The sequence below is a fragment of the Sipha flava genome, unplaced genomic scaffold (assembly GCF_003268045.1).
Source record: "Sipha flava isolate LNK unplaced genomic scaffold, YSA_version1 35a_pilon_pilon, whole genome shotgun sequence".
Taxonomy (NCBI): domain Eukaryota; kingdom Metazoa; phylum Arthropoda; class Insecta; order Hemiptera; family Aphididae; genus Sipha; species Sipha flava.
The window spans coordinates 1,232,686-1,246,391 of record NW_020273058.1 but is presented as its reverse complement, the minus strand read 5'-3'; the positions used below and the strand labels follow the sequence as shown (position 1 = coordinate 1,246,391).

At 32.3% G+C, this 13,706-nt stretch overlaps 1 protein-coding gene across 6 annotated transcripts in view; it reads left to right on the top strand.

Moving 5' to 3' along the window:
• LOC112687750 (four and a half LIM domains protein 2) overlaps positions 1–13,706 on the top strand; it is a 117,232-nt gene that overhangs the window by 91,806 nt on the left and 11,720 nt on the right. Inside the window, exon 1 of one of the 6 annotated variants that reach the window (XM_025560662.1) lies at positions 9,328–9,674. The exons of the other annotated variants lie outside the window; for them this stretch is intronic. Coding sequence (XP_025416447.1) covers positions 9,505–9,674 — 170 coding nt within the window. The 5' untranslated portion in view covers positions 9,328–9,504. Of the gene's footprint in view, positions 1–9,327; positions 9,675–13,706 lie in introns of those variants that run through there. 6 annotated transcript variants of the gene reach the window in all.

Below are 13,706 nucleotides of genomic sequence, written 5' to 3'. Positions count from 1 at the left end.
CTTGCAAATAAAATATATAAATATATATATATATATATATTTATATTATTTAATGAGTAATAATGCATATTCAACAACATTTTACATTTTTTCAAAGCCTCCTCGTAAATTTTTCCCTATGCTCGCCCCTGGTCGTACACAACATACAAGCAAAATAAAAGATTAAATTTCTTTTATAAGAAAATGTCTTTCATCGATACTATTTCCGTCGACTAAGTTAAAATATCTTAGTAGTAAACGAAAAAATGTATTTTTTTCTTAGTAACACGGTTTTGATGGATGTGAACGAGTCAAAAATAGATGTCTAGAATAAAACGGTTGAAGTACATAAAAAATAAAAACAATTAACGAACAGTGTTTTTAAACAGTTTATAATATCTTAGGTAACTAAGGTGTGCACAATTTGAAAACTTATAAAAACGGTTGCCAGGAAACTAGTAAATAGTGAGGTCTCAAATCCGTTAACTGAAAATGTATACTAAAAACGAATTAGTTCATCCGTACTCTCATCTTGTGACAATCATATCTCATCAGTGTTGACGAACCTAGTTCAACTTATTACTTGATGTTATATTTTATTGATGTTTTATTACTGATGTTGCTGAAGTACTCATCTTTAGATATTTCTTCGATACTGAATTGAGTTCGTCTCGTTCGGGTGATTTTCTCTTGATGTCTACGTTCAATGTGCTAGTTGAGGTTGACCGTTCAACATCATCACCGCCTTAAACATGTAAAGAAATATTATTGTTTTAATATTTTTTCTGTTTTTTCTATTTTTTCTCATGATTTTTTCTTAATTTTGTAAAAGTTGCCATTTTTTACCATAGAAATTTAATATTTGAGTTGGAATAAAAGCATTTTTAATATTCTTGAATACCTTTTTATTTAAGTTTTATTTGGAATCATTTAGCAGATTTTTAGAATAAAAAAGTTGGAGCAATTCAATTGAATCACGGAAGTTCAAGATTTACATGGAAACGGTATAACATCCGAACTCGATAATAATTTAAAATTTAAAATTAAAACAATTCAATTGTTCGGACATTATAATTTTAACACAATACTGTTACTATTTACAATTATATTCTAGGCTTTTGTGAAATACTGTTCTAACCCACTAGAACTATTTTGTTACGTATTTGTTTAAATTAATTGAAAACACATCGCAGTCGACTTCCACGATTTCTATCATGCTCTCAATCAATTCCTGCTACCACTGTTCCGTGAAACCGATCATTTCGTTGATGATTATATGGATATCGTTGTTTTTAATTGTATCGATTCCGTTGTTCGGATGTTGGGTATCGTATTCTTTCAAAACCTCAGCGATTTTCTTACGACCACATCAGTGTTTTCATTATTACGCCGTTTTCTTGACTGTCGAACCATTGCTGCCGAGAAAAGTAGTTTTATATTGTTCAAATGCATGTGGGACGTATGATAAATACGATAGGTACAACAATAAATGGTCACAAACAACCGTACACGATGTGAAATAAATTAATAGTGGACACATTAAAGTAAATAAGGACAAATAAACTAATTAAGTATGGTGAATAGTTCATAGTGTAAACTATGTCCGGAAAACGATGATAATCTAAAATGCAATAATGTCATAAAATGAAATGTTATAAACAAACGTTATAACGGTATCCATAGTGATAAATATAATGATAACGTATAATAGACATAATGGAATCGTTCTGGGCCATTTTCCGCGGTTGATGGAGGTTTCGCTTTAGAAATAACATTCTAGTGTTTATCTGAAACAGTACTGTGGTTAATGTTCATTACATGGAGATTTCCGATTTATAGAGGGTCCGGCGTATGGAGGTTTTACCGCATTACCATAAGAGTGAATGGACACAGTAATATGCCACGCCATACTGCGCCTGTTTAGCATTCACGTACCTACGTGCGCGTAATCAACCGAAAGAGGTTTAAACGGAAACCTATGGAATCGTTTCAAGATCGCTCTCGTGTACGCGATTGAGACGTACTCTTCTGCGGTCATGTACCCTTTGTTACAGCGTTCTTGTGGACAAAACAAACAAACGCACTGCGCGTGTAGTTTACAACAATTAGCGCGTTAAAACGAAATCGATAATCAACTGGTCCAAGCTTTCCATGTAACGTAAAACGTACAATCCACTCCGATAATTTTATACAATCAAACGCGCAAACGTACGTCTCGTGAAGAACGCGTATTGTGCTCGTACTGTACCGCAACGTGCGCTCCTTCAGATTCAAGGATACGTCCAAGTTCGCCATGTACAATACCATTGTAACAATGACGTTTATTTATGAGGCGATTGATTGCAGGGGACAAGTACCACGTTGTACCAATAATAATAATAACGACGCCTTTTCGTCGCATATCATGACCGCGTGTCGATATGTCACCGAGGATACCGGGCATTGTTCTCTAGATCCTTTCCTGGCGACGATCCGCCAGTGCCAAACGCGCACGCCTGCACACTTGTAATTATACGATATAATTATACTAATATTGTTGTATTTATGTAACTTTTTTTTTTTTTTTTTACGATGTGTACTCAATCATTCGAACGTAACACAATAATAATATTTAAGTGTACGCAGCCTCGTTAACGATAGAGATACAATATGTTTAATTATGACCGCGTGGGTCGCCCATTACAATATTATGCGTACGGAAGTCTACGGTGTATCGGCGGATAATGTACATGCACGTCTTTAAAACGAATATTCCGCGTATCGTTTGATCCGATCATTGCGGTTCCAAAAACGTAAGTCCGCCACCGCGTGCCCACAACTTAGAATTTACCAGCAAGTTAAGCAACATTACGGTCTCGGACCCCGGGAGAACTAAGCCCACGTGTTATCCAATTTTTCAATGCGACAGAAAAATAAACCGAATTTGCGATTATTTAAAATGTTGAAATGCGTATGATCGCCTTTTTCTGTATGAAACAAATTCAACAACTTCAACAACCTAACCTAATGAGTTTCCAGCCATTGTCGTGTAGTGGATCGTTATTGTTCCACGTGCTTATCGTGGGTGTCAGTTTCTTTCGCGTTCTCCACCAACAGTCAGTTTTTGGTTTAGGGGAAGGGGACAAGTGGATATGCTTGCCCCAGGTGCTGCTGGTAAAAGAGCGCTCTTAAGATTACGAAAAAAAAAAATAAGACACGAACATACTTCGTACTCCCACCTACATAAGGGCGTTGCATTTTTATTAGCCTCGGGCGTCAAATTCCCTAGATGTTTTCTATTAAAAATCCATGTATCCAAGCGGGGATAAAGGATACCTGGGCACGTTTACTGCTGACGAAACGTTTGACAAGTATGCCAGGATAAATAGTACCCGTGTTCGAATTGCCCGGCGTACAGTACGCATAGCAACCCGTCCATCGTTGAGAGAGTATTTATTTCCGATGTGGTGACATACGTAAAGAATCATTCGTGCACGGTGCATATTTCAACACAATCTATGCAAGTTTCAGGATTTTATGGTGTGCTTTTTTATAATTTTTGATTTTCGATAAAAAAAAATCGCTACCTCTCCATGATTTCCTCGCTTAAGTCACGTCACCGGACGAACGTGCGAACCCATCGCCGTAACCAGAACGGCGATCAAGTCCGTTATGGTTTCGCCGAGCGATATTTGCACTGTTTCGGCGTAGCGCGTGATAATCCGTCGATAAACGGCGACAAAACGAAACACTTTTCACGAATGAATTATTCGTTATTATTATAGTATTTATATGTTATAAATACGCGACGACTCGAAGAAAAAGTTTTGCTGTACCTGTTGCAATATGTTATCATCAACATCGTTACGCAAAAATAAAAACTGATCGAGAAATCGGCCGACGAGTAGACGAGCGAGGAGGTGCCGCAGCGACACGTTGTATTTTAAGTAGGTTCCCCACACCTCGACTCTTTCATAAACATAATGCTTCGAAATACATGTACGTAATATGCCGTACGGTGTGGTTTTATATCTTATACATTGCGATGCCGAACAAATAAGTGCATATAATTACGTGTATAAGTTCGTTTCAAAACAATCAAAACGTTGAAAATTTGTATAATTTCAAGATAAATCGTACACAGTTTCACATCCAGGCCTGTTAGAAACCCCTTCGTCACGCCATTAGTTGGAGAAGGAGGAAGCTGATGATGAGAACGGAGGTAGCAGCGACGACGGTGGCGTCGAGAGACACGTCATACCCGCGAACGTTCAAAGCGCACCACGCGCTTAGCGTTTTTCGTTATTAATATAATACTATATTTCGTATCGGGTCCCCGTAGATGGAATGTTAGCGAAAACATAAACGGCCGTAAAATATGTGGCTGCCGACGAAAGATAAATTTGGCACGTGAATTACGACAGCAGTATATATTTATTTAGTTGTCGTTGTCGTCAAAATGTTTTCGCGAGAGAGAAATCTGGGTTAAAACCTCGGCGGAGCCAAAATTAACCGTTTAGACGCGCGTCTTACGGGTCAAATTTATTTATTAATATTGTCGCGCGAATCGATTATATCGCGTGAGCCGATTCGTCGCACGGCCAACTACTTTTCCTACGCTCGGTGGACCGTACGCCATCGCGGTTAGGCTTGCGATGTTGAGAATAGCTGACGAGTATAGTAGTCCTCAAGGTGTCCTCGGGGAGTCTTTTCTCTCGTTTTCACGCCCTTAAGAAGACGCCACAAGCTCTGCACGTAAGTTGTCCGTCTTATGTACAACAACATATGACGCGTTGTGTTCAGTAAAACCAATTGATTGTATAATTATTATTGTTATCGATTTATTTAACAGATTTGTTGAACAGGTATTAAATATGGTTATTCGTGTACATCGGTTTTTTACAATATTTTATTTTCTAAGCGGGTTATGGCTATGTTATGCATGTATTACAATTTAAAAAACACTCGAATAAAAATAAAAATATTGCCAAAAACCTATTTAAAAATATGAATATTGAACGCTTTAAATTTTATAACGCGTCAGTTTTATTTAACAACGCAAAATAGGTTTTATCGAACGCAGATTTGGCATGCCGTATGTTCGTAAAATGGAACATCACATTATGTTGATATGGCGTACTTTTACGGTTCTGTCTTGATTTTTGCGGTTATTGATAGCGATAGATTATAATACTATTTGAAGTTACGCGAACAAATAAACAGTGGAATGGGGGAGGTTGGGAAGATCGTTTTAAGCACTCGGAACTTCAATAGCGATCGCCACTTGTCTTTCGATCCTCGTACTCACTACTTGCACCTAGTTGTGCGCGTGTGATAATTGTTGCGTCACGACGTGTGAGATGCGACAACGATTCTGAAAATATATTAATTCCATTTTTGGTAGAGGAAACGTGGTTATTATCTTGATAATTCCTCTCATCCCCCCCCCCTCTGGGCAATGTCATTCTATGTAATTTTGCTCGTCGAACGCGTCTTATGTCTCGGCCGCATAAATCCGAGAATTATTATTGTTCGTAACAAGTCATCGCCCTTTGAGTCATTCTATCAGCACGGCGGCGTCGTCCGATATAACATTCGCCTAAGGATCAAATTGAATCTAAACAGTATTATTACGTAATTCAGTCGAAATGCGATGTTGTATCTTAAACTATTATCGTAGCGTAATATTATACATTTTCCCCGGCTACTAACTCATCCTTTGCAGTAATTCAATATTAGATACTTGTGTTTGTTTAACGAATATAAGAACCTGTAACTATACTACTCCTTTCGGTTGACGGAGGTTTCACTGAAATTAATTTTAATCATTTCGTTTTCGAAGACTAATTTTTGTATGACAAAAAAATAAATTATGCAAACGGCTCTCGTAGCGTAAATATTTTGATATATACATTTTTACATGACTCAGAACTTGAATTCATAATATTTTTATGTACCTACACAGTGGAAAAAGAAAAATTTGCACGTGAGTGATAAATATGTATTTCAACTAAAGTAACTATATGTACTGTCCAGAGGCGTGACTACAAGTTATTGAAGGCGGAGATTTTCGACGGACCTCATCGTTAAAGGGGCCACGCAGTAAAATGCTGTATCGTTTAAAAAAATTTCAGTTCAACACGATAGTACTTAGATTACTATTAATAAATATAAAAAATATATTAAACGAGTCCTAATGTTATGTCCTTAATGTTATTTATCTGGTTTGTTAATGACATTTTACTTACTCCTTACATTACTGGTAACTGTAGTAAGTGCCCAAAGGACATTCTAAAAATTGAAATTAACTAAAAATTATCTAAAAGAACCATGTCACAAACACGGCTTAGTGGTCTTGCAATGATTTCGATAGAAAATGAGTATGTTAAAAAATTGAATTTATCGTTGATGGTCAAGACTGTTTAAGATCGTAGCAGAAAATAATCGTTTTCATTTTTCGTAAATACAAAATATTATTATTGTTATTGTAATAACAATTAAATAAATTATTAATGTCCTATGAATATTTATTTTTATTTTTTATTGTATACAAATGAACAGTCCAATGTTTAGAAAGTTGGATAACAGATATTTGAATTGTATCCACGGACCTCGATGATCGTAGTTCCGCCATTGATACTGTCCACGATTTATGAAATTCAGTGAAACCGATTTCAACATATTATTATGCTGTTCGATTTTTATTTTATCATAATTGTTATATCTTAACAATATTGTCTCTGAGAATAGACTTTGTGGAAACTGAAAAAAAATATTAATCAATTCGGTAATCAAAACGGATGTAAGATTGTTCGTACAAACACATTGTACTGTTGTTGTTTGTTGTATCACGAGTAATTTATAGGTAAATTAACCCGAACTAGAACCCATCATGAAATGAAACAGATTCAGATTTTTGTTAAAAACGGTATTTAAATAAACGTATAAAACGCTATACTACGTACGTATAATGTACCATCATTGATTTTTTTTTCTTTTTAATATAGCGATGGTGAATATATTCAATTAGGTTCATTTTAAATAATGTTAAAAAGAGAATTTGCATCTTTGTAATAGCTGTGTATACGTCATGTACCTAATAAATCGTACGCGTTATTAAATATTTAATTTGTCGCCGTCGCGTCGTCGCGATTGTGTCTCGTACAATAATAACTTTTCATATTATAATCGCATCGTTTTTCGAGTTGATACACAATAATATAATTTAAATACACACTTACACACTTATAACTCACAACAATGCCCATATACTTCGATAGCGCCGCGACAATTGTTACATTTTTACTTCACAACTTTCAAAATTTAACGTACAATTTGGACAGTCTTAACATTGAAATGTTTGCAAATATCAATTTTTAGATTTGAGGTCGAATAATTTTTTTAACCAGTTTAGATAAAATTACCTTCCGAACGTTTGAAATTCCAGCGTTTACTAGTTGAGTCCCGAAGAATCTTATGTAGTTTAGTAAGGTCCAGTGTTTTTGAGGTAGTACACTAGTTAGTTGGGTTCCAAGATTTTACAAGAAACCTACTCTAGGTTTCTAATATATGGTATTCTCAATAGTTCAAATCTTCAATAATTCGAAACCTTCGGTAATTCAAACTAAATGCTTGGTCCTTTGAAATCACGGGGTAATTTTAATAAAAATAATGTATTTTAGTATACTCGTTAATTCGAAATTAAATTTTGGAAAAACTTGCAACTAACACGTGACAATTCGAAGTATCATCCGTTCAACGCTCGGCAATTCAAAGTATACTCAGTAAATTTATTTTATCTGTATCCTTATAATCTTTTCGTTAATAAATTACTATATAGTTGTGTAAAAATTTTACATATTATTTTCGATGACTATAGAGTTAATATTGTAAGAACTTCATCGTTTCATTTCTTAATCGTCACTAATCGAAATTTATCTCCTCAATAGCCGTCAGCCGAATGTAGTTTTATTTTAATTTCATTTGGTCAGTTGTAAAGTTCTTGTGATGAGTGAGTCAAATTCAAAAAATATTATTGAGAAAATGAAACCAAATTCAATGAAACAGAAAATCATTACAGATTTCTTCAAAAAATATGTTTAGTAATTTTTTATAATAATAATTTAATTTACATAGTATAATTATTATATAGTTAAAATTTACATTTTAAATACAATAAATAATTAATAATTATGTAAAATAAAAAACAAAATTTTTCTCTTAATTCAGTAATTCGAATTTTTTTTTTTATCTCTCGTTTTTCAAATTACTCAACAATTCGAACTCTTGGTAATTTGAAATTTTTCAACAGTCCCGTCAACTTTGAATTATCAACTGTCAACTATATATTAATTGAAAATTAGAATACTGGTATATGGTATATGATAAATATATAAATAAAACGATTAAAAAATTTACACAATTTGTAAAAGTTCAAATGAAATGTTTTACAAACACAAATCTATTCATTTTTTAATATTATCAAGTGTAACAATACTTGTAAATTACATGTTTTATTGTCGTAGTATTCGGACCAAACTATATGTTATGATTTTTATCGAACTCGTATATTATTGTTTTTATAATCGGACCCAATTAGTTGTTTATCTTTATCATTAATATTATTTTGGAACCAACTCGGATACGCTCTGAAATAAAAAATAAAAAAACAATTTATTGTAGATCGCATTGATAAAATTGTAAATTTTTGTGATAGATTTATATATTTAATGTAATATGTGTGATATATATCTAATTAAATATTTAATGATCAATAACTTCAGATAAAGTTAATATTTGAAATTTATTTTTATTTTTCATTCAGACCGCAAAGATATTAAAATGTAATATTTCCATTACTTACGAGTATTACAACAAACGAAAAATTAATTTTATATGGATTTATATTTTGAACAATTTAAAAAACAATGTTAATGCTCTAAAACAACAATATTTTCGTGTGTAATATTTTATTTAAATCCAAATACGTTTTAGTTTTACATTTTTTAATTTCATCTTTAACCGTAGAGTTAACAACCACAATAAAAACAAGACTGATTATAATTATAAGAATAGTAATGTAAGATTTGGATATTTAAATATTAAACTCATAATTGTGAAGTGTAAATTTTCGTAAACGACCACGTAGAAACGTAATTATTATTATTATTATTATTATGTTCCTTATGTTGGATTGATGGCATTCTACGAGTGATACACATCATCTAGTGAGATTAACGTCATATAGACCACATTTCCTGTCCGAAGTTTTCATTAGGATATTTTTTTAAAAATAGATTTTCGGGTGGAATACGTTCTCCCCCACTGCACAGGATAGTGCACTGCACACGCCGTTCCGAACGAACCGCTATATTCGCAGTCTGTACGTGTGATTGCTGCAGCTTAGACGCATTGGAAAACTTGTTTTTACTTTTCCTCATCAACTTCTGTATTATTTTCAAGTTCAACTCATCAACTCGACGTTTTTTCTTTTATAATTTATCGCAATTACTGCCGTTTCTTTTGTAATCTGAATACCGAATTAAAATGGCTGACGTAGAATACCAGTTTACAACCACCGAGAGGAAAGTTAGGAAGAGCAAAAAAACCACCTCGTCCAACAAGAGGAGAGAGAGCAACGACCAGGGCGATGTGACCATCACCGAATTGGATAAGGAAAACGTGTACCCGCTGGAAAATGGTCACGAAGACAAGAGGTATTTTCCGAAAGCCCGTTGGTTAAAATATGATAATACTTAATTTATTTTATTCATCTTCTGTCTTGAAAATTTTATCTTACTGCATTTCCGTGATTAATATGCAGGCGAAGTTTTAATTTATTACAATTCTCATACGATGTCCATATCATGTCGTTGTTGCTCTATAAAACGTGTAAACGGAAAATACCTCTTGTCTGACAAATACGATTTTGGTAAGAAAATGTATTTATAAGAGTACTTTATTATAATAATGTTTTGTTATATTTGTAAATTGAATCACAATTTTTTTTTTCTTAATAATGTTCGCTGTGGATCGAAATAAAATTGTTCACGAACTTATGTTTGGTGTAAAATGTAATTAAAAAAATTTCACTAGTTTGAATAATCAGTGCAAATACAAAGAAATAATTATTTTTTTACTAAATATATATTATTCTGAACCAATGATTTTATATCAATTGTACGAGGTCCAACGAATAATTCCAGATATGTATACATAATATAATTATACATTAAGACAGCAATTGGTGGTAAACGCGTGTTACTTTAAACAATATCAAATAAATTACTGAACAGTAAATAAATATTAAGAATATATTATATTTAAATAATTTTATTATAATTATGATAGTAATAAAACACACATTGTGTATTCACGAAAAGATTCATTTAATATAATAATCTATTCGATGATTTTATTTGTTAAAACGCATAATAATAATATTTTGTAAGGTTCCTATTTGTACGAGGAGTTATTAGAAAAACAAAAAAAAAAAGTTTTGCAAATTTTACAAATTTTTATTATTTATATTATGTGTATTTATGTGTTAAAATTGATTAGTAAACGATGAGTTTACGATATTGGGTTCTAGATAAAAATTGAAATTTTGTAATTATTAATACATTTTTATTATATTTCATAAATTATTTGATAAAATATGCAAATCTGAAATAAATGAGATGTATTAATATTATTTATAAAATTCTTTTTTGCCAGAAAAACATATTAAAAATACAAAACATTTTTAATCATAATTGAATAAATTTATTTTTGTGTTTATTAAAAATAATATGATAATTTAAATACGTTTCAAAAACAAAAATAAAAAAATATTTAGGTTATAGCTGAATAATTTAGATGTTAAATTTTCGTTTAACCCTTTATTTTATTAATTCATTTTTCCGTTGCTCAATATTATATATATATTTTTTTATCGCTAATTAACATTTTCTATTACCTTTGTTCTAATATTATTATTATTTATTATATCGATTTTTAATATTACATTTATATAAATAATAATATAACGATTATTTTGGTATAGACCATCTTAAACAAAATTAGAAAAAATGTTTAATATCCTAACCATTTGGATGATTTGCGAAACATTTAGACAATCTGTTACAAAAATATCATGTTGTATGCATCGATTTATTTGGAGTACAGTGTCCGTTTGAGAGTTATTAACTATACAAGTATTAACGTTCTATAGCTGCAGTTACAAAATCGCTTAGCACTTAGACGAAATGTATATTTTTATTCTCGATCGACTTTAAAAACTAAACTAAATCTAACTACTGATCAAATACTCGTCAAGAGTGATATCCACTTTTTACGCTCGTCAAATCACTTGTTCTAACATATTATAATAATATCATAAGCGCCAAATTGTTATTATGTACATAGTCCGGATGACGAAATTCTTGGCGTTGCGGGGGATTTGTATAGAATATTTTCCGACAAATCATTAGTTTTCTATTCCAATACAGATATTCGTTCATTTTCAATAACAATACCTACAGTGCGTAACTGTCATAAAGAATGCGACTGTTTGTAGAACATAATGTTGTATTAAAGTAGCGCTACGGTGTCGAAGACGAGCAAAAATGTAATTAACGCCGTTGCGCAGTCATAATACGTTTGTGTCGTAAGCTGTAAACGCGCGCTAAAAACGGACGGGCTTACAAACGTAGCGACGACGCGAACAGTAATAATTATAATTATTGCTGGTCACTGCGTGTTTTTTATGCAGAACACCTACTGCGGTGGATAGTCAATTAGAGCCGTACATAATTTATTAATTATTACCAATCCGCATAGTTAACGCACGAGGATGCCATATTTTAGTAATAATAATTGCCGCGCAAAAAACACAATTGATTAATTTTATTACGTTCGTGCGAAATAAACAGAAACGTTTCTATAAAATAATTATTCGACTTTAATTGACAAGATTCAATGTAACCGTTCTCGTTATAGTTCTTCATCGGTTTTCGCGAAAAATACAATGGGGAGAAAAAAGCACGTCGGAATCGAACTCGTGTGCACGTATATTTTTTCTGCTATTGTATAGAATCGAGTTTTTAAAAACGATTCCCTGAACAGTATTTTTAATTTATAAAAGGGTTGTTTGTTCCGCGAGACGGCCGTATTAGCGCACACTCGGAATCAGAAAATCCGGCGGAAAGTGTTGAATACATTTTTTCGCTTTCTCTCCCCCTTACAGTCTTACCCACTCCCGTTTGAAAGTCGTCTGGGTCTGTGGATTTCGTGTTCAAATTAGACCGCATGGCGATGCATTAAATGGTGCATACAAATCTGCTATTAATATTCCGTGTGCGAAAACGAAACAAACGTTCCATAATCGAGTACAAGACTTTTCGTTTAAAATTATTAAAGTACCGCCCAAAGCCTGGGCGATTATTAGAAGTACACCGCACACTGTAACTTTGTCGCTGTCAATTGTTCGCAAAAACGCGTGTACACGGTAGACAGCACGGGACGTTAAGAGGTACCCGTGCATATGAAGATATTACGCGAACACCCCGTGGTATCGGAAAAGGTAAAACAATCGTTGTAATAATAATACCCATAAGTGATTAACAAATACGTCGGATAGCACTTTCTCCATCGTAAACATTTCTTTCTCGTATTAATGTTCTATCCAAGGGGGGTACGCTTGTACTTGTGTGATATTTGGATATAAAGTGCGAATTGTAAATGTTCGTCGAAACACCGCGAGTATGTAGCACTATAAATGTTACATCAAACAATGTCTTACAAGTTTTCGGGTTCAACATACACCCTAATAAAAGTACTGTATGCGTTTCATCGAAACCTATTACTTTTAAATGATTTTAAACAGCGTAATATAGGTTTTTTTTTTTTCTTAACTCTACGGTTTCACTTTTCTGTAATTTTCTAAATATTTCACGGAATAATGAAAAGTGTAAATAATATTTTTATAACTCTAGCGTATACTACTACTAATAAGTAAGGTTCGGATTTATATGTATTAAAAAAAAATCAAAATATGTTAATATATATGTAATAACAAATTGATTTATATGTTATAAGAAAATGGAATATAAAAAAATTACAAAAAAATGAATATAAAAAAATTAAGACTCTTGAATTGAAATTATTATGAAATTAAACTTTATATCTTAATAATCTTCATATTGATAGCAATGAAATGCCATATACATTCTCAAATTGTCAAAGTTAAATGGTCTACGGTTTGTACCGATAAAAGGAGTGCTCGAATTCAACAGAGGTAATGGGTGAAAATTTAAAATTTCCAATGTCCAAGAGAGTGAGATCATTCTGCAATATTACCCCATTCATTCCGTAATGTATATCTTAAATTAATTTTTGGCGGTTTAATCAGAATTTTTGTTTAATACAATGTACATTTTTTCTTTTATTGCGATTTCCAATGGTCTTTGTACTTGTTCTATACATTGTACAGCTTCTTCTACGAATCCTAAACTTTGAACTAAAGTTATTTTCTAGTTGAACATATTGAAACATCAAAATATCGAACATACTTGTATATCGACCGTAGATTAAATTTAATAATTGGTATTATTTTGTTTACGTACTTTTGGAAACATGGGAAATAGTCTGCACCTATTTAATTATTAATGAATCGTAAATGGATAAATAGTCAAAATATGTAAGAAAAATAGAATAATCAAGAAATATGTAAAAATATGTACTTATGGTAAAATATGTAAAAATATTTA